Genomic DNA, 25,128 nt, shown 5'->3' with positions numbered 1-25,128 from the left:
AATACTAGGAGAAAAACATCAGCGTGCTTTTTTGGAACACTAATGTATAGCTCAATTCTATAAAATTATTGTTTAGCTTACTTTTGAAAAAATGCCAGCAAATTTCCCTGTATTAAATTAAATAAATGACCAAATGAAATGTTTTTTATTTTTAGACCTATATATGCATTTTCTTTACTCAAACTTAAATTAGCCGTACCCTGTTTTGCAGATGAATAAAGTCGGCTGAATAACATTTTCTACACTTCAAGGCTATAAACTATCAGAACTAGTTGCCCAATGTGGAGTTCACTTTCAGAAAACGAGCTTTTGAACCTTTTAAAACTTTTAAATATTTTAAATCTCGCATTTGTGGAGCTTCTTCAGAAAATGTAAATTGCATTATGACATTAAATTAATTTTAGATGACAATCAAGTTCAGTTGGTCATTAAATGTTGTGGGACAAATATGTAGGACATAATGCAGTTGTGATGGCAATGCTTTAGATTAGATGATTGTTCAAAATAGCCTACTGAATATCAAGAATGTATCATCTGTAAACCCTGATATTACACCGCATCAGTTTTTCTTTAATAGTTGTGCACACAGCAGACAAATATCGATGGATGGTCCTTATACTAAGACTGAAAGTTTCCCCCACTACTTGGTGCAGGTTGCCAGCTTGAACAGTGCCATGACTATTCGCTTTCGGGTCGGGACCGGTTGCAACCTACGATAGGTGCAACATTAGGACCAATATTACAGTCTTATCAGAAGGGCAACTGCTCCCTTTTGATTGCAATTCCTCCTCTTATGATTGCTTTTATTTGTGAAGTTAAAATGACAGTAAGCTGTCTAATTTCAATGAATTGTCTCAATACTCCTCCCCATTTTACCAAAACTTAGGGACATCTGGCTGGCGAATTACCGAAAACACACATTTCTGTATGGAAACGGTTTAAGGGCAGATTTCTTTTGCGATAAACCAAAACTTATGCAACAAAGTGTTTTTTTAGGCATGACGTCATCACGCACACCATTTGTATCGATAAAAGGCCATTTGAATGGAAACAGGCAGAATGCTTTAAGCATTTTCACTTTGTCGATAACAAAATAGCGCGAAAAGTGGATGGAAACTACTGTTGTCAGCTGAGTGGAAGCTAATGTGTAAATATGTATTCACCAAACTGTTTTGTTCAGGATTCACAGTTTGGTACCCACTTCAACTGAACAATTCCAGTCATTGCATTTATAAGATGTCATATTTAAAAGTCTGGTTTTCCACCGTTGAATGTTTTCCCTGAACTTGTATAGCAGAATGCGGTGTAACACCGCTGCTTATCTGTTTATCTCAGCAGTATTAATATAGTCAGCATTTGACTGATACTAAAGAGTACTGATGTTTATTTAGCTATTTATTTTATTTTGATTTATTATTTATTTTCTCAGTGTCAATTTCTAGAATTTGTTGACAATGTATAATAATAATGTCATATTCTTTGATAAAAAATATTTAAGAAATCAGTCTTCAGAGTACCTTTGCATAGTCATATCAGTGCAAAATGTTTCATTCCAGCTCAAACATTTAATATATCGGCCACCATATCGGTAATCGGTGAATTTTCCCTCTCTAAAATCGGTCTCAAAAATCCCGTATCGGTCGGGCTCTAATTTCTACTGTTTAAATATTCATTTAAGTATAGGAGCTACAGTGAGAGACAAAGGCAGGATAGTGAACAGTGTCCAAAGTTCATCTGAACTTCACGCTGATCCAACGGCTACAGAAAATGCTACAACAAGAGATGCTTGAAACTGATCCAAAACAAAGGCCAGGCCTCAACAGTTAAGCATTGACAACAACTCAAAAAGAAAAATCAAGCCACATGTAAAAATAGCCCTGCTGCAATTTTATAAATGGCTCAGGATATGAATGATCTTTGCAATCGTACTTGCTTCTCTGCCAAACGGGTACCATGACTACCAGTGGGAAATAACCCATTCCCACACAAAGTCCCTCACCGTCGTGCACTACCAGGACCGTGGGAGCCTCCACACCTCCTTCTCCAACTCCCTCAACTGCTCCTCCTGAAGAACGAGACTCCCGCTTCCCCCCATGCCTCTTGGAGCTTTTTCGGTCACACATCGGCCCTGCCAAGGCTGTTCCTCCTTCCTCCTAGTCCTCACAGCATCCAGTTCATAGCCCTGCACCTCAACCCAAGAGGTCCCCGCTTGCCCGATCCTTTCATTCACTTTAACCCAAAGAGCCAGGTGCTTCGGCTTTCACGCTGCTTTTGAATCGGAGTGCGTATGCTGATGTAGTCTGCAGTTTCTTCTCTTACCCAAACGCTGAGCGCTGAACTATAGCCCTCGCTTTCGTCAGCTGCAGCTCCACTGTGCAGACATCCCTGGCAAATCAATCGGCCTCATGCTCCGTTTGTATCAATATTTATTCTGTACACAGTGCCACTCCACTCACCCTCAAGTGGAAAACACACGCCTAAAACACAAGCACATACACAAACGCACGCACTTGATTGATCCAAACAGGGGTCTGGTAGCTAAGGGGAGGGGCAAACCTATAACAGCAGTGTCATGTCCAATGAAATGCATGGTCAATAGACAGATGGCCCTTCTGGGTAGCCAACGGAATGGTAACCTATAAAATTGGAGAAAGATTTGAAAAAAGACTCTGTCGAGTCACGTGGTGCTATGCAAGTGGAAGCAGCCTAGTGGCATTCTCCACTACACTTTGCTACAATTATCCTCTCAATCAACATTACTCGGTGGAAACAGATTTATTTTTTATTGTTAAACTGTGCGGGGAGTGTAGGGTGTCAAAGAATTCGAAATCGTCAGCCTGTGGGGACAAGTTGTGCTGGGAGGATTACAACATTATGGTTTTTCCAGACTTTGCAAGTGTTACACTAGCGAAACGGGAGAGATTCAAAGCATTCAATAGCAGTCTGAGATGCTATTCTTTTCACCACAGTTATACAGAGTGGTTATCTGATTTACCCTAGACTTTGTCAGTTCAAACCAGTCTGGCCATTCTCTGTTGACCCCTCTCATCAACAAGGCGTTGCCATCCACAGAACTGCTGCTCACTGGATGTTTTTGGCGCCATTTTCATTATATTCTACATTATATTAGACTGTTGTGTGTGAAAATCTCAGGAGATCAGCAGTTACAGAAATACTCAAACCAGCCCATCTGGCACCAACAATCATGCCACAGTCCAAATCACTGAGATCAGATTTTTTCCCTATTCTGATGGTTGATGTGAACATTAACTGAAGCTACTGATCTGTATCCGTGTTATTTTAAGCACTGCTGCCACACGATTGGCTGACTAGATAAATCGCATGGATGTGTGTTGGTGCCAGATGGGCTGGTTTGAGTATTTCTGTAACTGCTGATCTCCTGGGATTTCCAGAATTTTATCTGTGAGGTTTTAGATATTCAAATTTTATTCTCCCCAGACTATGCATATTGGGTGATAAGGTGGTTATTAAAGTAGGTGACAAATATACAAATGCTGGGTCCAAATGAGTTTAATGATTGGCAGACAGATAATTCTTAGAGGATTGAAGTCAATTGCCGCTCCCTCATTTCAAGAGTGATTCACCGAATTGGTAGGGTGGCGGCATTTGAAAAGATGTCATATAAGCGGCTTGGCAGATTGGACATGTATGGTAAGAAATGGGACAGGTATTTGTCCTTTCTGGAAGGCTCTCAGTGAAGACCATGTGGAGACAGACAAAATTGTGGTAGTAATTGTGGATTCTGTTCTTTTTGGATTTCTTTCTTTTCTCTTTGTTTGCTGATTTTTATATTTTTGATTATCTCAAATATTTTTTGTTTGTTTGTTTATATTTGTGTATCGTGTAATTTAGGATTTGACTACAGGGATGTTTGTTTGTTTGAGGGACAGGATGGGTTTGGGGAGGGGGAAATAATAGGGGTTAAAGTTGATTCCATATATATATATATATATATATATATATATATATCACACACACACACACACACACACACATACATACACAGTTTATTCTATATATTACACATACATACATACACACATATACATATAAATAACATGCATGTATATGCATGCATATACATACACACACACACATACATACATACACACACACAAGAAGCAATAAAAATTGTTAATAGCAAAAAAGAAAAAAAGACTCCAGTGTCAACTTAAATGAGAAGTAACGTGTTGAGGTTAGGACAGAAGAAGTGTCCCTTCTGTCCCTCAAACGCAGTGCTGGCACTGCTGTGGACAGAGTCCACAATTGATTAGCCAGATCAATCAGCGTGGCCGTCGGCCGCTTTGGCTCACTCTGAAGCAAGCCAAAGGGGGTCGGCTAGGGGCGCATCGACGGTAGGCTCACTCAAGAGCCCACCGGTCTGCAAAAGCACACACACTTAACTGAGAGCAGCACTCATTTACAGAGCACGCGGCCCCAGGCCTGGCATTTCAGCCTCTTTAAGGGAATAAATGCTTTGGCACAGCGAGAGTGAGGAAGAGCCACAGGAAAACTCAGAGTCAGATGGATTTCAAGACTGAGCCATATATAGCCACCCTGGCCAGGTGGATACTCAAGGGACAGTGACACCTTTGGTAAGTCTCTCTCCCTCCTCCCTGACCTAATTTCCTCAAGACTACAGTCCACATATAATCTCTTTTCAGCTCTCAGATACTTGGCATGCTCCCGCAAGCTGACTCTGTGAACACAGAGTTTGTAAAGGTAGGAGCTATTTAAAGTTAACATCCAAATGCCCTAGTGGGATTTTAAAAGCAGTGCCCTAAAAAGTGTCAGAAAGAAGGGAAAATTTGACTGAGGAGAGGAAGAAAAATGCTGGAGAGTCTACCAAAAACCGTAAAAGGGTTAGTTCCCCCAAAATTAAAATGTTCTCATTTACTCAACCATATATGGAGCCCCTTAGAGGACAGGGAGGGAATTTACTATCTGAAATGGTTTTGCATTCACTAACAATAAGTTCTGAGTTCCATCGCTAACATTTTGGGCTCTTGCATTAGCTATATGCATCCTTTTCAAAATGAACCATGGTTTTACTACAGTAAACAGAGTTCATCTTTGGGATTTGTAGCAAAACCACTCAAACCACAAAATTTACCATGGTTTTACTGCAGTAATTTACATTTTAAATTCATTAAATTACTTAAAATTAACATTTACATTTTAATTTACATTTTACTACATAATTTACAGTAAAATTACATTTTAGCCATTAAATTAATAGAAAAACCATAGTAAAACCAAAACTGTGGTAACAAAAAAATTAATCATTCAGCCAAAAAAATATGGTTACTCCAGTTTAACACCATGGTTACATTGTGCTACCACTGTTATTAAAAACACATTTGCTATGGTTATGAAACCATGGTTACTTTTCATAAAATCTTGGTTTTTAGGCAGTTTTGGTTTTTAAAAAAAATATTACTATGGTGTTTTGAACAAGGTTTTTTTTGTTTTTGGCAGAATGATTATGATTATTACCATAGTTTTGGTTTTCCTGTATTACTATGGTTTTAGTACAAACATCTTGATAAAATATGCTTACTACAGGGGCCTGGGTAGCTCAGCATGTACAGACGCTGACTACCTCCCCTGGAGTTCACGAGTTCGAATCCAGGGCATGCTGAGTGAATCCAGTCAGGTCTCCTAAGCAACCTAATTGGCCCGGTTGCTAGGGAGGGTAGAGTCACATGGGGTAACCTCCTCGTGGTCGCTATAATGTGGTTCTCGCTCTCGGTGGGGTGTGTGACGAGTTGTGCGTGGATGCCGCAGAGAATAGTGTGAAGCCTCCACATGCGCTACATCTCCGCGGTAATGCGCTCAACAAGCCACGTGATAAGATGCTCAGATTGACAGTCTCAGATGCGGAGGCAACTAAGATTCGTCCTCTGCCACCCGGATTGAGGTAAGTCACTACACCACCACGAGGACTTAGAGTGCATTGGGAATTGGGCATGCCAGATTGTTGTAATGCTTACTACAGTTTTACAACAAATTCCATAGTTAAACTGATAGTAAAACCATGGTTAATTTTAGTAAGAAATGCATCACATTATTCAGGGAACACAAAATAATTTCAAGGGAACCCCCCCAAAATTGCAAGGGAATGCAAAATTTTTGCGAGGGAATGCAATACTTATGGTCTGGGAACACAAATAATTGCAATGGATGGCAAAAATCCTTCCCGGTCCTGAGTGAGAAATGTTCATGTTGGTTTTTTTTTATAGTTGTTATCATTATTTTAGTTGCCCCCCACCATAGCTCTCAATCTCTTTTTGTGGTAAACAGAAGAACAAAATGCATACAGGATTGGATCAACATGAGAGTAAATTATGATTTTTGTACATTGTGGGGTGACCTATTTCTTCAAGGGGAGTTAACTAGAGATGGGACAATATGGTTACCTCACGATTCGGTTCGATATACGATATGAGGTTTACGATTCAATATCTCGATTCGATATGATAACACTTGACAAAGTATGGCAGAAAATTGTGTTTATTTATTTTTAAATGTTTGCGCAAAATGCTAATTATAATTTCCCGTAAAAAAAAAAATACATAATAAAATTCCCACCGTTTAAGTAATAAGAGTTTCTCATACACCTTTCACTATAAGAAAAGATCACAAACAAATAAGCCTTCAAAGATATTGGACTACATTTAGGTTGATCAGGTGCACAACAAGCAATAGAACGGAACAGTGAAACTTTGTGAAAGTGTACATTATTTTTTTAATAATTTGTTTGTCTTGATTATTATAATCACATTTTAACTTTTTAAAAATATAAAAATTCTACATTCTATCAATTCATATTATTTCTTGAAATTGTATACATATATAATACTGATATAAGCTGTCAATATTTGAAATAATGTTTACAATCATTTGTATAAGAAGCACTATTATGGTACTGTCACTTTTAGAGTTTAATGCGCATCTCACAGACTTGCACAGGTGTTGCTGTTCATTTATTAACGAGAGAGAAGTCTAGTTTTTTTAGTGCACCCGTGCAATTTGTGATTAAAATTCATATTTATTTTTACCTTTTTATCTGACTGTAAAGAACAGAAAGGATATTAAAAGACACATTATTCAATAAAAGTAGAGTGTGGGATGTCATCTTTGATGGACACACATTACACGGAAGAAATGTTCCGTTTTAATCTCAAGCACTTTTCAACAAAACAAGGCGATTTTCCAGGTATTCCAGTACTTAAATTTTTAAGAGCTAAATTCAAGCCCTTAAAGCACTTCAAGGACCTTGTGTGAACTCTGTAAACAGTGTAGGAAAAAAGTGCAGTAGGGTAAAATCAAGCGACAGAAAGATTTTTATGTTTTATGGGTCATTTAATTTATGATCACATGGACAGAAAAAAATGTTTCAAATGTCGAGTTTTGCCTCGATACGTTTAAAAAAAAAATTGGTTAGCGATAAATCAAAATTCAGTATATCATCCCATTCATGGAGTTAACCGATGCTACAAAAACTACAACTTTACAATGCATCAAATCACAAATAAAATGCATGTAAGACAATCAGCAAACTTTCAAAAGGCTTGAGTCCGTCACTACAGTTTTTAGAGTGGGAAAACACTATTTGAACAGGTGATACTTTAAGCATTAGTGTGTAGTTCAGATAGGCAAGAACAGCAGGGACAGTAGAAAACTGGGACCCCAATAAAGCTGGATACACTGACAGGTCTCCAGGGAAACAGACAGCCCGCTTCCCTGGAACTCCTGTATGACGCAGCCAACGTCAGGCCAAAGCACAAACATAAGGAGATGAATAAAAAGGGCTCTGTACCCAGGATGTGTGTGTGTGTGTGTGTGTGTGTGTGTGTGTGTGTGTGTGTGTGTCTCGGCAGTACAACACCAATGCACTAAGTCCATCAAGAGGTGCCAATCTAAACCAAATTTCCATATCACCTATAACTTCAGTTTCTTTGACAATACACTTTTGCTAAACAAAAATGTATTAAACATACAGTATTATAAAAAATGTCCATAATTAAGTGGCCATCCGATACTGGGTTTTCAAGGACCGATGCCAATATCAATATCTAGAACCTAGGGAGGTCAATAGCCAATACAACACTGATACAGTACATGCAATATAATGACAGCAATTGAAACAGATAAAAATTGCTTGAGAATTTTTTTTTTTTTAAACCCTTTTTGGTCAGAATTGACAATTTTCTTTTTTTAAAGAAATAGTTCATCCATCCAGGCAGTCTGTAGGTTTTGGAACTGATGTTAGGTGGAATGCCCACTTCTGTTAACAGGCCAAGCATACATGTAAAATCTGAAATGTCTGCTGATATACACTATATAGCCAAAAGTATTCGCTCACCCATCCACATAATTGAATTCAGGTGTTCCAATCACTTCCATGGCCACAGGTGTATAAAATGAAGCACCTAGGCATGCAGACTGCTTCTGCAAAAATTTGTGAAAGAATGGGCCGCTCTCAGGAGCTCAGTGAATTCCAGCGTGGTACTGTGATAGGATGCCACCTGTGCAACAAATCCAGTCGTGAAATTTCCTCGCTACTTAATATTCCACAGTCAACTGTCAGTGGTATTATAACAAAGTGGAAGCGATTGGGAATGACAGCAACTCAGCCACGAAGTGGTAGGCCACGTAAAATGACAGAGCGGGGTCAGCGGATGCTGAGGCACATAGTGCGCAGAGGTCGCCAACTTTCTGCAAAGTCAATCGCTACAGACCTCCAAAGTTCATGTGGCCATCAGATTGGCTCAAGAACAGTGCGTAGAGAGCTTCATGGAATGGGTTTCCATGGCTGAGCAGCTGCATCCAAGCCATACATCACCAAGTGCAATGCAAAGCGTCGGATGCAGTGGTGTAAAGCATGCCACCACTGGACTCTAGAGCAGTGGAGACGCGTTCTCTGGAGTGACGAATCACGCTTCTCCATCTGGCAATCTGATGGACGAGTCTGGGTTTGGAGGTTGCCAGGAGAACGGTACTTGTCTGACTGCATTGTGCCAACTGTGAAGTTTGGTGGAGGGGGGATTATGGTGTGGGGTTGTTTTTCAGGAGCTGGGCTTGGCCCCTTAGTTCCAGTGAAAGGAACTCTGAATGCTTCAGCATACCAAGAGATTTTGGACAATTCCATGCTCCCAACTTTGTGGGAACAGTTTGGGGATGGCCCCTTCCTGTTCCAACATGACTGTGCACCAGTGCACAAAGCAAGGTCCATAAAGACATGGATGAGCGAGTTTGGTGTGGAAGAACTTGACTGGCCTGCACAGAGTCCTGACCTCAACCCGATAGAGCACCTTTGGGATGAATTAGAGCGAAGACTGTGAGCCAGGCCTTCTCGTCCAACATCAGTGTCTGACCTCACAAATGCGCTTCTGGAAGAATGGTCAAAAATTCCCATAAACACACTCCTAAACCTTGTGGAAAGCCTTCCCAGAAGAGTTGAAGCTGTTATAGCTGCAAAGGGTGGGCCGACGTCATATTAAACCCTATGGATTAAGAATGGGATGTCACTTAAGTTCATATGCGTCTAAAGGCAGATGAGCGAATACTTTTGGCAATATAGTGTATCTATGGCTGGGTAAAATATAAATTTTCTGATTAAATCACGATCTTCAATTGAATGCTCCTTCTATTGATTCTTAAAGTCTCAATATCAATCTTTTCCTTTAAAGTTTACTTCAGTTTTGGTTGTGTTGATTTTATTATAGCTGTTAAATAAATAGCAATTGAACTGCTATTTTTCGTAACATACCCTGCTATATACCAATATGGTAGTAGGGCTGCATAGTTAATCGAAAAACTAATCGCGATTATGATTACGGCTGCCTCGATTATTTAATCCTGAAAACTGACGATTACAGTGTTCAATTTAAGTCTGCTCGTGTTGCTTGAATGGTTTCTATTTACAACCTGTTTTTGCAGCGGTTGAGTACTCTAACCAATCACTAACATGTCCGTTGAGCAATTAAATGGTAATGCCAATCAGAGCCGCTTAAATTAATCCTCTGTCCTATCAGTAATGACAACTGATCCTAATGTGCAAGTTTTAAACCGTCTGAATGCCCAGTTGCTGTATGTTCCACCTCTGTTTGCAGTGGCACACGAAAATTAATACTGAAGGAACATCACCAGACACTTGAAAAGAAGCTGTAGAACAAGAGCGAAAAGCACTCTGGAATTATTTTGGATTCATTGCATATTGCACCGCTCGCTTTGAACATAGATGTTAAATACACTGCAAATGATCAACACAACAAAACTAAAATGCTCCCGTTCTAATCAAGGCATAGACGCGGTGTAAATAATTGATTTATTATGCTGATTAGACAGCTTTGTTTTTAATGAGAGCATTCGCGAGAGTGCAGAACTTTGTGCGGAGCATCACTGAGCTCGCGTCGATATGCAGGTCTCAAACAGTGTAAACCTGCAGTGAGTGACAGCAGTCATTGTAATGGGAGAGACTGTCGCGTTGCTCGATTTCTGTGTACAGTTTATTAAAAATGTAATACCAGTTTTGTTTTGTCATGTTAGTAAGTAGGCCAATGTGAATTTGATTTGTACAAAATAGCAATAAAGTAATTCAGCTTAAATGTTCTATGTTTTTTTTGGAGGTGTAGCCAACATAAAGAATATGGCATGCATAGCATATTTCAGGAATCACCATCATTGTTATTATGTCTGCTGTAATAAGACCCATTTGTCACGCAACTGGTATTAGTAGATTTAACATTTTCACGAATTGCTCAAACTCACAAATGACTCTTTAATTTCCAAAATGCAACCACTGAGGCCAAAAATGATCTAACGATGATCTTACATGAACAAGATCACCACTGAAGATCTAACGGGATGATTGGTCCCCCGTCTCTCCACCAAAGGGCTTACTGAACGCAATAAATATATGTTAATGATATGTCATATCATTACTGTACGTGGACTAATAATTTAAGAAGTAATTTAGCAATAATTAAATTTATTCTATACCATAGATATCCATTTAAAATAAGTTTTATTTGGCCTAACATTAACAAACATTATTACAACATGTAATGCTTAAAAGAAACTGGAGCGCTGCTCATATCACCATTGAAATTTGCTACTTTGCGACATCACGGTAATTTAATATTTGAATTTAAGCGTTTAAAACGGTCCGCATAGTGAATTATATTACATGGCATGAAACTTAACCCAAGCAGCAAAGCCTACCGCGTGCTGTTTATTTTGCCCAACAGAGGGAGCTGCTCGCTATAGCAGCTTCAATTCATTTGTATTCCTTCACTAGTTACTCGGTCGGGCCAGTTTTGCCATTAAGAAATGGACCAGGCAATTGAAGAGAATTATCATCAGTTATATACTTCAAGGTAAGGCACATAATAGCTATTTATGTAATAAAGTTATATTGTTATGCATTTTATAACAGGTTCTGAATTCGGCACAGGACTGTATTGAAAGTTTGGCCTTCATAATGTGAGAATTCCTGCACAGAACTCACAAACTATAACAAGCTGGTTAAAAGTATTAAAATTAATCCCCGCAGATGAACAAATAAAATCAACAATTTTATCTTTGTTTTGGACTGTAAAACCAATTAGTGTGATAATCACCAGTGTGATCAGGGTAATATTCACACACTAAAGGAAGCACCTTACATATTTGCTCATTTGCTGTTTTAACATATACCTGAAATAAATTTCAAATAAAAATATGACATTAATAACATGTAAAAATAAATACAAATTTATAATAACATTTCTGCAAAGAAATGTACAGTAATTCAGTACATTACAGAATAGATTACATCACGCCTTGCAGGGAAACAAGTGACTGAAAAGAAGCACTATAATGCATAAGGAAGTAAGAAAAACAAGTCCACATGAGATACGCAAACAGTTAGGTAAAATATTATAATAATTATTATTATTATACAATATTGAATATCATATGTCATATAATAAAATATATTTTAGATGCTAAATGTTTACATTCTTCACCATATTCCGTGAAATAAGATGCTCAAAGGGCATCGGGGCCTGGGTAGCTCAGCGATTATTGACACTGACTACCACCCCTGGAGTCGCAAGTTCGAATCCAGGGTGTGCCGAGTGACTCTAGCCAGGTCTCCTAAGCAACCAAATTGGCCCGGTTGCTAGGGAGGGTAGAGTCACATGGGGTAACCTCCTCGTGGTCGCAATTAGTGGTTCTCGCTCTCAATGGGGCATGTGGTAAGTTGTGCATGGATCGCGGAGAGTAGCATGAGCCTCCACATGCTGTGAGTCTCCGCGGTGTCATGCACAAAGACCCACATGATAAGATGCGCAGATTGACTGTCTCAGAAGCGGAGGCAACTGAGATTTGTCCTCCGCCACCCGGATTGAGGTGAGTAACTGCGCCACCACGAGGACCTACTAAGTTGTGGGAATTGGGCATTCCAAATTGAGAGAAAGGGGGATAAAAAAAAAGAAATAAAAATAAAAATTAACAAAAAGATGCTCAAAAAGGCAGGACCCCTGTGCTGTGGAGTCAGCTGCAATAGTTCCTCATTGTTTATACATGTTTGTTTAGTTCACTTTTATGCCACAATGTCATCTGTACAGCATAGAAAAGTATGAACTTATTAAAGATGAAACAGAAGAGCACTAATAATGATCAACTTTACCAATTGATCGAATTTCATTGAGACAAAGGCTACTGTATTCAATGGAGCATGATACACCACATAAAATTATTTCCATGATTTGTTAACTTTTTATTTTTTGCCAAATCAACTTAGATACACTAATTTGTTCCGATAACATAAGAATTGGTGTTTTTATTAAGTAAACTAATGGCACAAATGGCAATGCACTGATATAAATGTAAAAAAAAATTTTTTTTTATTCTTCCGCTAATTGTTATTTACTATACCTTTTTATTAAAATTATTATTTTATTATCCAAATTTTAAATGAACTCAAAATGTTGTGACAACCAGGTTACTTACTTTTTAAAGTTAAACCAAAATAATGTCTTACAGCGCATAGTTCATCACACTGCCACATTCACCATAGTCAAAAAACATAAAATCAGATTATTCCCTTTTTTTAATAAGTAACATGAAATTTCAATGACCTATTGACCACCGAACTTGAAATGTCCCCATTTTTCATTTCAGAAATCTGGTCATCTGAGAGAGAGAGAGAGAGAGAGAGAGAGAGAGAGAGAGAGAGGGGGGGGGGGGGGGGGTTGGGTTGTTTACGAGGAAATTTTTTTAGATTACAAACTGTATTATGCTATAAATGTGGTTTATGACGACATTTCTAGTGTCCCCATAATTTAAATCACTTTTAAAAAAAGAAAAAAAGAAAAAAAGAAAGAAGAACATACTAAACGATGTTTTTTTGAAAATGTAAAAATGCAGTTTTTTGTGAGGGTTAGGTTTAGAGGTAGGGTTAGTGGATAAAATCTATTGTTCATATAGTATAAAAATCATTGTCTATGGAGAGTCCTCATAAGGATAGCCACACCAACCTTAGCTACTGAAAAGCTACTTGATTTAAAAACTAGCGAAGCTACCGTCTCGCTACTCAGAAATGTAGTTAAGCTAATAGCTTCGCTATCTGTAGCAAAGCTATTGCCCATCACTGCATGTTAAAAGAGAGAATTTCTTTCATATGTATGCAAAATGGACAATATAACTGAAAAATACCCAAATAAACCATAATTAAAATTAAACTATCAAAATTGGAATCAAATCGATTCATATATCTAGGGATGAGCATTGATATCCAGACATCACTATCCATAATCCAAGGTGAAAAATTAAAAATGGAAATCATTCCTTAAATGAGTGCACACATTTAAGAGTTTGGTCAACTTCAAAGCACTGCCAACACTTTGTTACAGATCAAACAGGGAGGTGAGACCTTTAGACATGCAGGTTACTCCGCCCCTTTGACAAGCTCTGCCTTTCACAGTAATGTCCAAACACTCACTGTGCCAGCAGCCTAAATGCACATCATGCCTCAGGTCAGTCACTCACTCCAAGAAGAGGCCTCTGACTCATCCTGGGATTGGTAGTAGCTGCCCTCCCCACTGCTAATGTCTCAGCGACAGGGACCGGCCCGCAGGAACAGCCTCTCTGCCAACCTTTGCAGCACTGACATGGTAGAGTCTACATAGACAGCTGAGAAAGCAAGAGTGGTGTAGAGGCACTCGACTTGGTATGGTTTTGTTTTCAAACCCTTTCTACGAAACAGAAGTTAGGGTCACTTCTTGAGCGACGCTTCTTTCTTGACTTCTCACTGGGACTCATGGCAGGCAGGGCTGGATCTTCTTCATTTCCTTGCCTTCCTGTGCTGGATTCACACACCCTGTTTCTTCCTTTGGGTTTCCTTCAGCACTCAGGGACTTCTGTTTCTTCCACTTGACACTTTAGCCTTGACCCTTACTGCTGTACCTTGATCTGAACCGCAGCAGCGGCTGCCATGTCATCCTCTCTTGTCTGTGCAGACAGTCAAAAATGACCCTGCCCGGCCTGTGGCCTCTGATGGAACCCTGCACCTGTCTCGGGGGATTAGGGCGTTCCATGTGCGATGGAGCTGATAGGGATGTGAAGCATGCAATGAACAAAGTCCCTCATACCCACCAGGGGCTGGAGTACTGAAGCCCACAGCAGAAAAAGAGGCACTCCATTTTTGCGGACAAATGTATCAGGCATATTCAAATGACATGCAGTCACATGCAAATAGAAATCCACTCTTCACACATAGATTCTAGCAGCAGCAGGCCACTGAGATCCATTTCACACATATCTGTTTCACAGACACCAGTGATGCCTGATTCAAGTTAGGCTTGAGAGGGGCCTGTTCCTTTGGATGAAGCTCTGCAAAAAATGTACGGCAGAGAACTTGCAGGCCTATATTGTAGAGGTGTGAATCTTCACTGGTTTCACGATTTGATTACAAAACTAACTTTTTTGCCCCTTTCAGCTTATTTAACAACTGTTTTCAAAATTCAGAACAAGTCACATTAGACAAAAACACTATTAGATTAACAAATATGAAACAAAAAAATTGTTTTTTTTGTATATGTAAAGCACTGTTCATAATTTTTATTTAGTCATTTTCATTTAGTAGTAGTATTAAATTATTCATTTAGAATTAATCAATCTTTAGCCTATTACAAAAACAACAACTATCGGTTGCTGGTCCAGGATGGCTACATGAGATAGCTGCTTCTGTGACAGTGTAGATGTCATCTTCTCATTTCCTCACCACAGGTGATAGTACAGTGACACAAATAGCAGGGTTTGCTGCTTAAGAAATCAATCAAGAATCTTGTATGCGCACTGTTCCGAATAGCGAGAGACCGGCAATGAGCATCATTATTTTAAACTGTTTTTCCCATTTTATGCAAATCAGTGCAATAAAATGTGCGATCCGGTTGTTCGTGTTGTTTGTTGACATGTAATCACGAAAAACTGAGCGACTTTGACAAGGGCCAAATTGTTATGGCCCGACGACTGGGTCACAGCATCTGTAAAACGGCAAGGCTTGTGGGGTGCTCCCAGTCAGCAATGGTGAGTACCTACTGACAGTGGTCTGAGGAGGGACAAACCACAAACTGGCGACAGGGTGTTGGGCGCCCAAGGCTCATCGATGCGCAAGGGCAATGAAGGCTATCTGGTCTGAACCGACAGAAGGTCTACTGTGGCACAAGTCACAGAAAATTTTAATGATGGTTACGGGAGGAATGTGTCACAACACACAGTGCATCGCACCCCGCTGCGTTTGGGGCTGCGTAACCGTGGAAGAAGGTTGCCTGGTCCGATAAGTCCCGTTATTTTTTAAATCACGTGGACGGCCGTGTACTTGTGTGCCATTTACCTGGGTAAGTGTTGGCCCCAGGATGCACTGTGAGAAGACGACAAGGCGGTGGAGGGAGTGTGATGCTCTGGGCAATGTTCTTCTGGGAAACAATTGGTCTGGCAATTCATGTGGACATCAATTTGACATGTGCCACCTACCTCAACATTGCTGCAGACCAGGTACACCCCTTCATGGCAATGGTATTCCCTGATGGAAGTGGCCTCTCAGCAGGATAATATGTGCTCTGCCACACTGCACACATTGTTTGGGAATGGTTTGAGGAACATGATGAAGAGTTCCAGGTGTTGCCCTGGCCTCCAAATTCCCCAAATCTCAATCTGATTGAGCATCTGTGTGATGTGTTGTACCAACAAGTCCGATTCATGACGGCTCCACCTTGCAACTTACAAGACTTGAAGGATCTGCTGCTAATGTCTGGGTGCCAGATACCACAGGACACCTTCAGGGGTCTTGTAGAGTCTGTGCCCTGGAAGGTCGGTGCCATTTTGATGACAAGCAGAGGACCAACAGCATATTGGGCAGTTGGTCATAATGTTTTGGCTCATCAGTGTATATCGTGGCGATGACAAAGTGTTAATGGATTGAGATTTTGCTATATCGTGTCCATCGCAAAATGTAAATATCCATGTGCGTGGCATGTGTGTATCTATCAGCGGACAGGGCTTCACAAGAGACATGGACAGGGTTTATCAGGCATTGAAATTTGTAATAAAATACAGCAAATTCTAGGGCTGCATGATATGGAGGAAAAATGCGATATGCGATAAGTTGTTGGAAACTGCAATAAGCGATACGTTAATCCTATGATGATGTCATCAGAGTGTGCGGAACATTAGAACCCCCCCCACCCAAATAAACTGATGTTCATTGGAATAAAAAAAGAACTGTCTATTCACAAGCATACTTTTGTTCCAAATTGCATATACAGTTCGTATAATATACTGTATACAGCTTTACCATGATCCATGTTGCAGATATTAAAAGTAATCTTCAATTATTTGTATTTTTTTGTAAAAAGCATATTAATACAGTCAGTTTCACCATAGTATGGTATATCCTAAAACAATCTGTTGTAAAATATTGTATTTTTACACTGTTAGGTCATTCAATGTGGGACTTTTATTTTGAACATTATATCCAGATGTTTTGTACCTTCTCTCAGTCCACGCTGAATTTGAGACTGAGAGGAATGATTTACGGGACAATCCATTAATTGAAACTCATCCTTTGATATATTCACACAGATCCGCATTAGGCAATATACAAAGCAAGTTTGAGTTTGTATACCAGCGTCTGGTCCATTATTATCTGCTCAGGGCAGCGCCGGTTACAGCTACATATCCACAAATGTGACATGCTCAATCGTTTGAGTCAAGTTTTTGGAGAAAAGCGCTTTTAATCTCAGCTTTCAAAATATGTCATTTATATCACGAAATTCAAACAATACTTGCCGTATTCATTCCGTTAGGTGTTACATAAACGCTGTATGCCGTCATATGTTAAGTAAACGCCACACGCCGTCTGGTGTTAAATCAGTGCCTCACATAACTTAATTAGCACATTCATTTGCTCATCTACATAACTCCTCTATCACGTTTGAGGTATCTACAGCAAGTCAGAGGATTCAAATCATTAACGGCAACGATGGCAACGAGGAGCTTTGTTTCACAGTGCAAACGCACATTAAATGACAGCACCTGACTTAGTTTGCTTTGCTACTTACTCAATAGTCTAAAACAAAGCATGGCATAATAATATTTCTAAAGACAGATCTGGGTATCGACCGCCATTGGTTAGTAGTGGATCACGAGGTGCACCAGCTTATGCCATTACTCGGAGTCAGCTGTCACTTCTGAGGTCTTGCAGTTTTACAGTACCACAGATGGCAGATATTCTCCACACATCCTTATCCACAATCAAAAGACGATTAAGGTAAGTCATGATTGTATTACATACATGGTAAAAAGTGGTAACCTGCAATGTTTACTTGCTCTTTATTCATGATCTAACCCATAAAATTAGTTCTGTTGGTGTAACCTAATGTACTGAGGCTGATTCAGTCATGTTAAGTCATATTTTTGAGTTTACAAAATGAATTAATTTTCATTTTACTACATGCACACATTTTAGGTTAACAATTTTGTGTCCGTAAAAAAATATTTATACAACAGCTAGTTCCGGTCCTCTAATCTGATTCACACAGTTGAATATTTAGTTTTTGCATCAAACAAAATTGAAATGAGTAATCCAAAGAACATTCAATAATTTTTTGGTTTTTCTGTCTGACACAACAGTGACCTCGGACTTCAGTATCAGCGTGGATGTAGCATAATGCAAAACCAAACAATACCATTTTAAACATACTTTATTTGGCAAGCTTATCTGTCATGTGTGGGGATCTGGGTTACAGCAAGAAAGTGAGAAGTACCTTGTAGAATTAAACTGCTTTTTCTAGACTCCTGCTTTGACTATAGTCAAAAATCATTTCAAACATACTTTTCCAGAAGTACTAAACATTTTATTTACAGTCAGTAGCATAAGTTTACATCTCTTTCATAAATTATATAAATATTAGAGACATGAGAACATTTTAATGTACTGTAGTAATGCCCTTTAAAAGCTGCATAATAGATATGTACATAAATCCCACAAATACATTTTAGACAGGGAAAGTATAGAGGAGACAGGAAATGACAGCGGAGAAGAGTGTGCATGGGATCAGGAAAGGACCTCACGAGCCGGGATTTGAACTCTGGTCACCTGTGATTCATCTGCAACATGTCGGAGCATTGCCAACAAATCTACGGCTCAGACGACATTCTCTTGTTTTTTAATGTAGTGTGTTGCCTTATTGAGAATCAATGAATGTTTGCGCCTTTTGAAATAATTATGTTTCAGTGCCTTAAATGTCTTTAGTGTCTTATCATTTTTGAGAAGAACTACAGTTTGCAGAAGGTGCTGGGAAACCAAAGAATATGCAGTACCTTATGGATTTTTGTGGGCAGATTCAATGCTCAGGACAAATCAGGGACTCGTACACAACTATCTTAGAAGACACAAACAGTCACTGATCATTGAGGAAGCAACACAAAAAATTAAGAATCAAAAGGGATATAAACTTTTGAACAGGATAACTTGTGTAAATGCAATTATTTTGTTTTGTGTAATATCCAGTAGGTAAATATCTCTCAATGCTTCATCAGGGCAGTAATTTTTAAATGATTTTACAAGAGAAATGTAAACTTTTGTTTTATTTCAATTTTATGTGATGCAAAAACTAAATATTCAACCCTGTGAATCAGATTAGAAGGACCGGAACTAGCTGTTGTATAAATATTTTTTTTCTGCCAAAAAACTGTTAACCTAAAATGTGCGCTTCATGTAGTAAAATTAAAATTAATTCATTTTATTAAACTCAAAATTATGACTTAACATGACTGAATCAGCCTCAATACATTAGGTTACACCAACAGAACTAATTTTATGGGTTAGATCATGAATAAAGAGCAAGTAAACATTGCAGGTTACCACTTTTTACCATGTATGTAATACAATCATGACTTACCTTAATCGTCTTTTGATTGTGGATAAGGATGTGTGGAGAATATCTGCCATCTGTGGTACTGTAAAACTGCAAGACCTCAGAAGTGACAGCTGACTCCGAGTAATGGCATAAGCTGGTGCACCTCGTGATCCACTACTAACCAATGGCGGTCGATACCCAGATCTGTCTTTAGAAATATTATTATGCCATGCTTTGTTTTAGTCTATTGTGTAAGTAGCAAAGCAAACTAAACAATTATTCCATGAACTGGATGATTTTTGAACGATATGATTGTCTCAGTAATTACTATTCAGAACAGCCTCAACAAGAAAAGCATTTTTTTTTTTTTAAATCTTTGAATGTGTTTCACTTCCGTGTGATATCGTTTTCCTTCATGTGTTCTCCTGTCTAAATTCCGAACCATCTGAATAAACTGTTTTCCCATGGATTATTTAATCTGCAGCCTGAGCATTTATATGCCTCCCCCTCCACTCCAGACGCCTATGCATGGTTTCAATTCTGAAAATTTAAATATAATGTAAAAATAGTTACGAGAATGAGTACATTAATGCTTTTCCAATACCTGCAACACACACAACTTGTCAGGAGTTTGGAATCACTAAGAATGTTTTTATTTTTTCACGTTTTTGAACGAATTTGCAAACTTTGTGAAAACCAATGGTCAGCTTAGTTAGCCACCTAGCTGTTAAACCTGAACTCAAACTCCCGAGTCAAATTCCGTGTGAGTAGTTGAATAAAAAGTTTTGGACAGCAGAGACAAAATCCTTACCTATTTAATGATGACAGAAGTACATCAGGTCCTGGATTATCTGACAAAAAAGGTCAGGTGCAGTCATTTAATGTGCGTTTGCACTGTGAAACAAAGCTCCTCGTTGCCATCGTTGCCGTAAATGTAGATACCTCGAACACGATAGAGGAGTTATGTAGATGAGCAAATGAATGTGCTAATTAAGTTACGTGAGGCGCTGATTTAACACCAGACGGCGTGTGGCGTTTACTTAACGTGTGACGTACACAACGTTTATTTAACGCTTAACGCAGTTTACTTAACACCTCATGGCATTTAGAAAACAGTGTTTCAAAGCTTATTACAGCAATACAAAACACGTGAATTCTGACCCTCTTGGCTTTCCGTACGATTAAGTGGTTCTCGCTCTCAATGGGGCGCGTGGTAATTTGTGCGTGGATCGCGGAGAGTAGCATGAGCCTCCACATGCTGCGAGTCTCCGCGGTGTCATGCACAAAGAGCCACGTGATAAGATGAGCAGACTGACCGTCTCAGAAGTGGAGGCAACTGAGACTTGTCCTCCGCCACCCGGATTGAGGTGAGTAACTGCGCCACCACGAGGACCTAGTAAGTAGTGGGAATTGGACATTCCAAAATTAGGGAGAAAAGGGGATTAAAAAAATATAAAAAAATAAAATAAAAAATGACTATATTTGTGATTGCCTAGGCCTGTGTCACTGATTAGAAAGTTAATATTCTTATTCTGCTGTTGAAAGTAATTTTATAATTCGCTAGCGATCTAGTAACAGCTGTGCCCTGTTTGATTGACAGGCAGCGTATGTGTGTGTGCTGACTGCTGAACATGTGCATGTGTTCCGAAAATGCCGAACGGTCAAATACATTCCAAAATTCCACCAAAGTGCCCATCTTGGTGAGGTATTCATGTAAACACAGAGAGTGATGTCTAAAGTGAAGGTTAACAGCAGAGAAAAAAGCAGATTTGTATTAAATTGTTGGACTTGTAAGTACAAATGTAAGCTAGTAGACCTGCTGCTGTCTACTGTGTCATTATTAGTGCCCGGCCGATTTAAAAAAACTTTTTTTCAGAACATATAATGCAGAAAACAATGCTTTAGAATTGGTGTCATAACGTAGTTTGTCAATCAGAGCGTGCTCCGACTCCACTGTTTACAAAGCTGAGCTGACGGTTGCTCTGCAGACAGGGCGGAGTTAAGCAGTGTCTTGGTAAATTAACTAGTTTGTGAAACACATACTGGAAACTTAAACAATGACCCCATCATTTTCCCTTTTCAATATAACTAATATAACATTAAACCTGTCCCTGACAACCATGTCACTCATGTTTATCACATCTGTTTGCTGTTAGCCAGCTATAGTTTGTCAGTGCAGTCAGAACTGTAGCAGATTGAAAGGTAAGAGAGCATCTTTTTGCAGCTCAGCAGACAACGGTGTGGTGTTGGATTGTGTCTGTTGATTTCACAATACGTTGTTACCTAGTTGGTGAGATGCAATGCTGGAAAGTAAATGAACAACGTACATCTTTTAATCTCTGTGACAACGAGCTTATAGCTAACTAGCTAATCACGTAGCTACTTTCATTGTTGTCAGCTGAGTGGAAGCTAATGAGTAAACATGTATTCACCAAACTGTTTTGTTCAGGATTCACAGTTTGTTACCCCCTTCAACCGAACAATTCCAGTCATTGCATTTATAAAATGTCATATTTAAAAGTCTGGTTTTCCACCATTGAAAGTTTTCCCTGAACTTGTATAGCAGAATACGGTGTAACACCACTGCCGCTGTTTATCTCTTGTCTTGGCAGGTGTAAATGCTTCTTGTTTTACAACCTGACCCTTATTGACTGGCAGAAAATAGTTAGCATTTGACTGATACTAAACATACAGTACTTATGTTTATTTAGCTATTTATTGTATTTTTATTTATTCTTTATTTTCTCAGTGTTCATTTATAGAATTTGTTGGCAGTGTATAATAATAATGTCAAATATTCTTTAATGAAAATATTTAAGAAAGCAGCCTTATGAGTACCTTTGCATAGTCATATCGGTGCAAAATCATTGCACAATCCATATAGAAAAAGTCAGTTTTCATTCCAGCTCAAAAATTAACTATATCGGTAATCGGTTAATTTTCCCCCTCTAAAATCTGTATCGTCTCAAAAATCCCATATTGGTTGAGCTCTAGTCATTACAATACTCAAACAACAAGAACAAGAAAACACTCACTGCTCTTGACTGGGTAACTTTAAAAAGTATTCATGTATAATAATCATACAGTGAAGACCTGTAGTAGTTTAATGTTGCATTTCATTCTGAATGTTTACTTGAATACTTGAAACTGCTGTTCATTTTTTTAAAGCTGTTAAATAAGCACTGAATTTTCTTAATTTGTATTTTTTTTTTTTTATCTATTTCTGTTCATTGCTGTTTTTTATTGTTATTTTATTACCGTTTGTTTACTAGTCTTGAATAATTACTTAAGAACTTGAAACCATTCTTCCATAATTAATAAATTAGTTAGTGTTATTATTTGTTGTGGTTTTGAGAATTATTCACTACCGACTACTGAAATTTTTGGTATTGTGATAATGTATTGTCTTTATTGTACATGGTAGATCTTGCTGCAATAACATGATCAAAAAGTCGATCTCATTCCATAGAAGTGTGAGCACTCCTGCTGTAAATGATGTCGATGGAGGCTTTTCTTTATTTGACTACCATACGTAGCATAAAATAATTATCAGATGACAATAGCCTCCTCCCCTACCCAGTGCAGTTTACATTTCTGTTGCAGAGAATTTAGTTGATTGCATAGGTACACTATTATGTTGGGCATCAGTCATAATTTTAGAAAACTATACAACATAAACTTTGACATGTTACTTAAGCATGTAACTTAAATGTCCTTTTTTCTCTCCGGGCAAGTAACTTTTTTACTTGGACAAGTGAATGACCAATTTATTTGTCCGGAGGACAAGCACATGACAATGCTTAATGTTGAGCCCTGGCTCAAATGTATGCTCTAGTCGATTTTGTGTTTAGACCATTTGTGAACTGCATTAAACTCTGTCTCGTTTATGCTTTGTAGGTGTGACTTTTTTGCGGTCATCACCATTCATATCTATACAAGCAATGAGTTTATGATTAAATTACTACTAGAGCACAGAACTGTTTACAAGAGCACAAAGTTCTTCATAGATCTAGCCTCTTAATTTTGCTCTCAAAGTGCACCAGATTGATGCATTTAACTTTAAAATGTAAAAAAAAAAAAAAAAAAAAAACACCTTTCTGGGGGAGCATGCCCCTGGACCCCCCCTAGAGGGTCCGCGGTCCACCCACCACTGTCTCACAAAATCCTGTGGGAAACACTGCTTGCCACGATATCATAATTTTCACACCGGTGCGGTGTTCACGTCCAAACCGACTAACTGGTTGGACGCTAAGTGGTACTATGGGGTAATTTCGTTAAGCAATAGCCTACACAATAATACAAGGCAGCTTGATTTCAAACTCTGAACTTTATTTTTCATTTATTTTAACAAACAATTCAAATGAAACTGAAAAAATTGAAGTGCAATTAAAATGTGTGTTGTTCAACTTTTTGAAAGATGGCTTTATAACAGTTGTGAAGGGCAACATCTCTTTGGCAATGAACCTACTTCATCCGTGCATTCTCTCCATCATGGGCTACCGGTCGGGTATTTAGTTGTCCGGGCAAATACATCACTTATTGTGGGTTGTTGCGGGTTTAATGTTGGTGTTTTATTACCTTTCATCCCAGGACCTAGTTTAGCTGCTTTGGAAGGGTAATGACTTTGAATGTATGTGAATACATTTGTTTTGTTCCCTCCTAGGCCTGGGCGATATGCAAGAAATATATGTTCACAATATTTATATATAAAAAAATAAAATAAATAAAATTAAAAAATAATTTTTCAAAATCACAAAATCCAATTACATCGTCAAAACCCTGGCTGAGGGATCGGTGAATATTCTTGCTTTAGTGATTTCGCATTGAAAATTAAATTAATTAATTTAAAAACGAAAAACTTAAACCAAAGACATTTCTAAATTCAAATTGCACTTCAAACGAAATGAAAAATGTTTAAGTGGTAAAAAAAAAAAAAAAGAAGAAAAAAAAACATTATAACCACCTTTCCATTTACCGTCACGCAAGTATCCGTCTATGACAACAGTCAGAAAATTACTAAAACAAATTAAGATCTAAAAACAATTCTAAATGTAAACATAATAATTATAATGATGATAATAATCACTGAAATATAAATCACGGTTTGTTCTCACAACGAACTGCTCTGTGGAAATAAAGCAAACTGAACTCAAAGCACCTCCTGAGCCGAGATGGTCTGAGGTCATTTGCAGCACTCATAGATGATACTGTTCTTGCAAAAAAAATTCAGAAGACTGAAGCAAAGAAAGAGTGAGAACCCTTTACATATGCGTGTTCCACGAGACTGCACGCCACCGAACAAACAGCGCATCAGACAAGCGCGTGTCTGTGTCTAACAGCGTTTCTTGTGTCATTCTGAATCAAAGACGTCTTACAGTTACCCACCACGCACATTATATTCGCTACCTACAATTACACGTCTTCTGTCAGTTCGTGTACTTTGCTGCGTTGGTAAAGAACATCTGGCTTTCAGTGCGTTATTTAGGTTCATTTACCATGGGTCACAAACTCTTCATTAGGCAACTATTCTTTATTTAAGCCTACTCTATTCATTAGACTATTGTATTGATATTGGAAGTTCCATTCATAATGTTTCCCCATTTTACCTGGTATAAAATTTCACACCGGTGTTGTCCCTTGTACCGAGTAAAACCGGTAACACCGTACACCTTGGAAACATTCTCTCTAACTTTTA

The 25,128-nt window shown here is 38.5% G+C and overlaps 1 protein-coding gene across 3 annotated transcripts in view; it reads right to left on the bottom strand.

Annotated features, from left to right (window-relative positions):
- Positions 1-25,128, bottom strand: part of LOC127450164 (cAMP-dependent protein kinase catalytic subunit alpha) — a 64,871-nt gene that overhangs the window by 29,094 nt on the left and 10,649 nt on the right. The window contains exon 1 of one of the 3 annotated variants that reach the window (XM_051714015.1): positions 2,000-2,233. The exons of the other annotated variants lie outside the window; for them this stretch is intronic. Coding sequence (XP_051569975.1) covers positions 2,000-2,123 — 124 coding nt within the window. The 5' untranslated portion in view covers positions 2,124-2,233. Of the gene's footprint in view, positions 1-1,999; positions 2,234-25,128 lie in introns of those variants that run through there. 3 annotated transcript variants of the gene reach the window in all.

Source organism: Myxocyprinus asiaticus, chromosome 13, assembly GCF_019703515.2.
Source record: "Myxocyprinus asiaticus isolate MX2 ecotype Aquarium Trade chromosome 13, UBuf_Myxa_2, whole genome shotgun sequence".
Lineage (NCBI taxonomy): Eukaryota > Metazoa > Chordata > Actinopteri > Cypriniformes > Catostomidae > Myxocyprinus > Myxocyprinus asiaticus.
The sequence above is the reverse complement of the archived record's forward strand: the minus strand, read 5'-3'. Positions and strand labels throughout refer to the sequence as shown.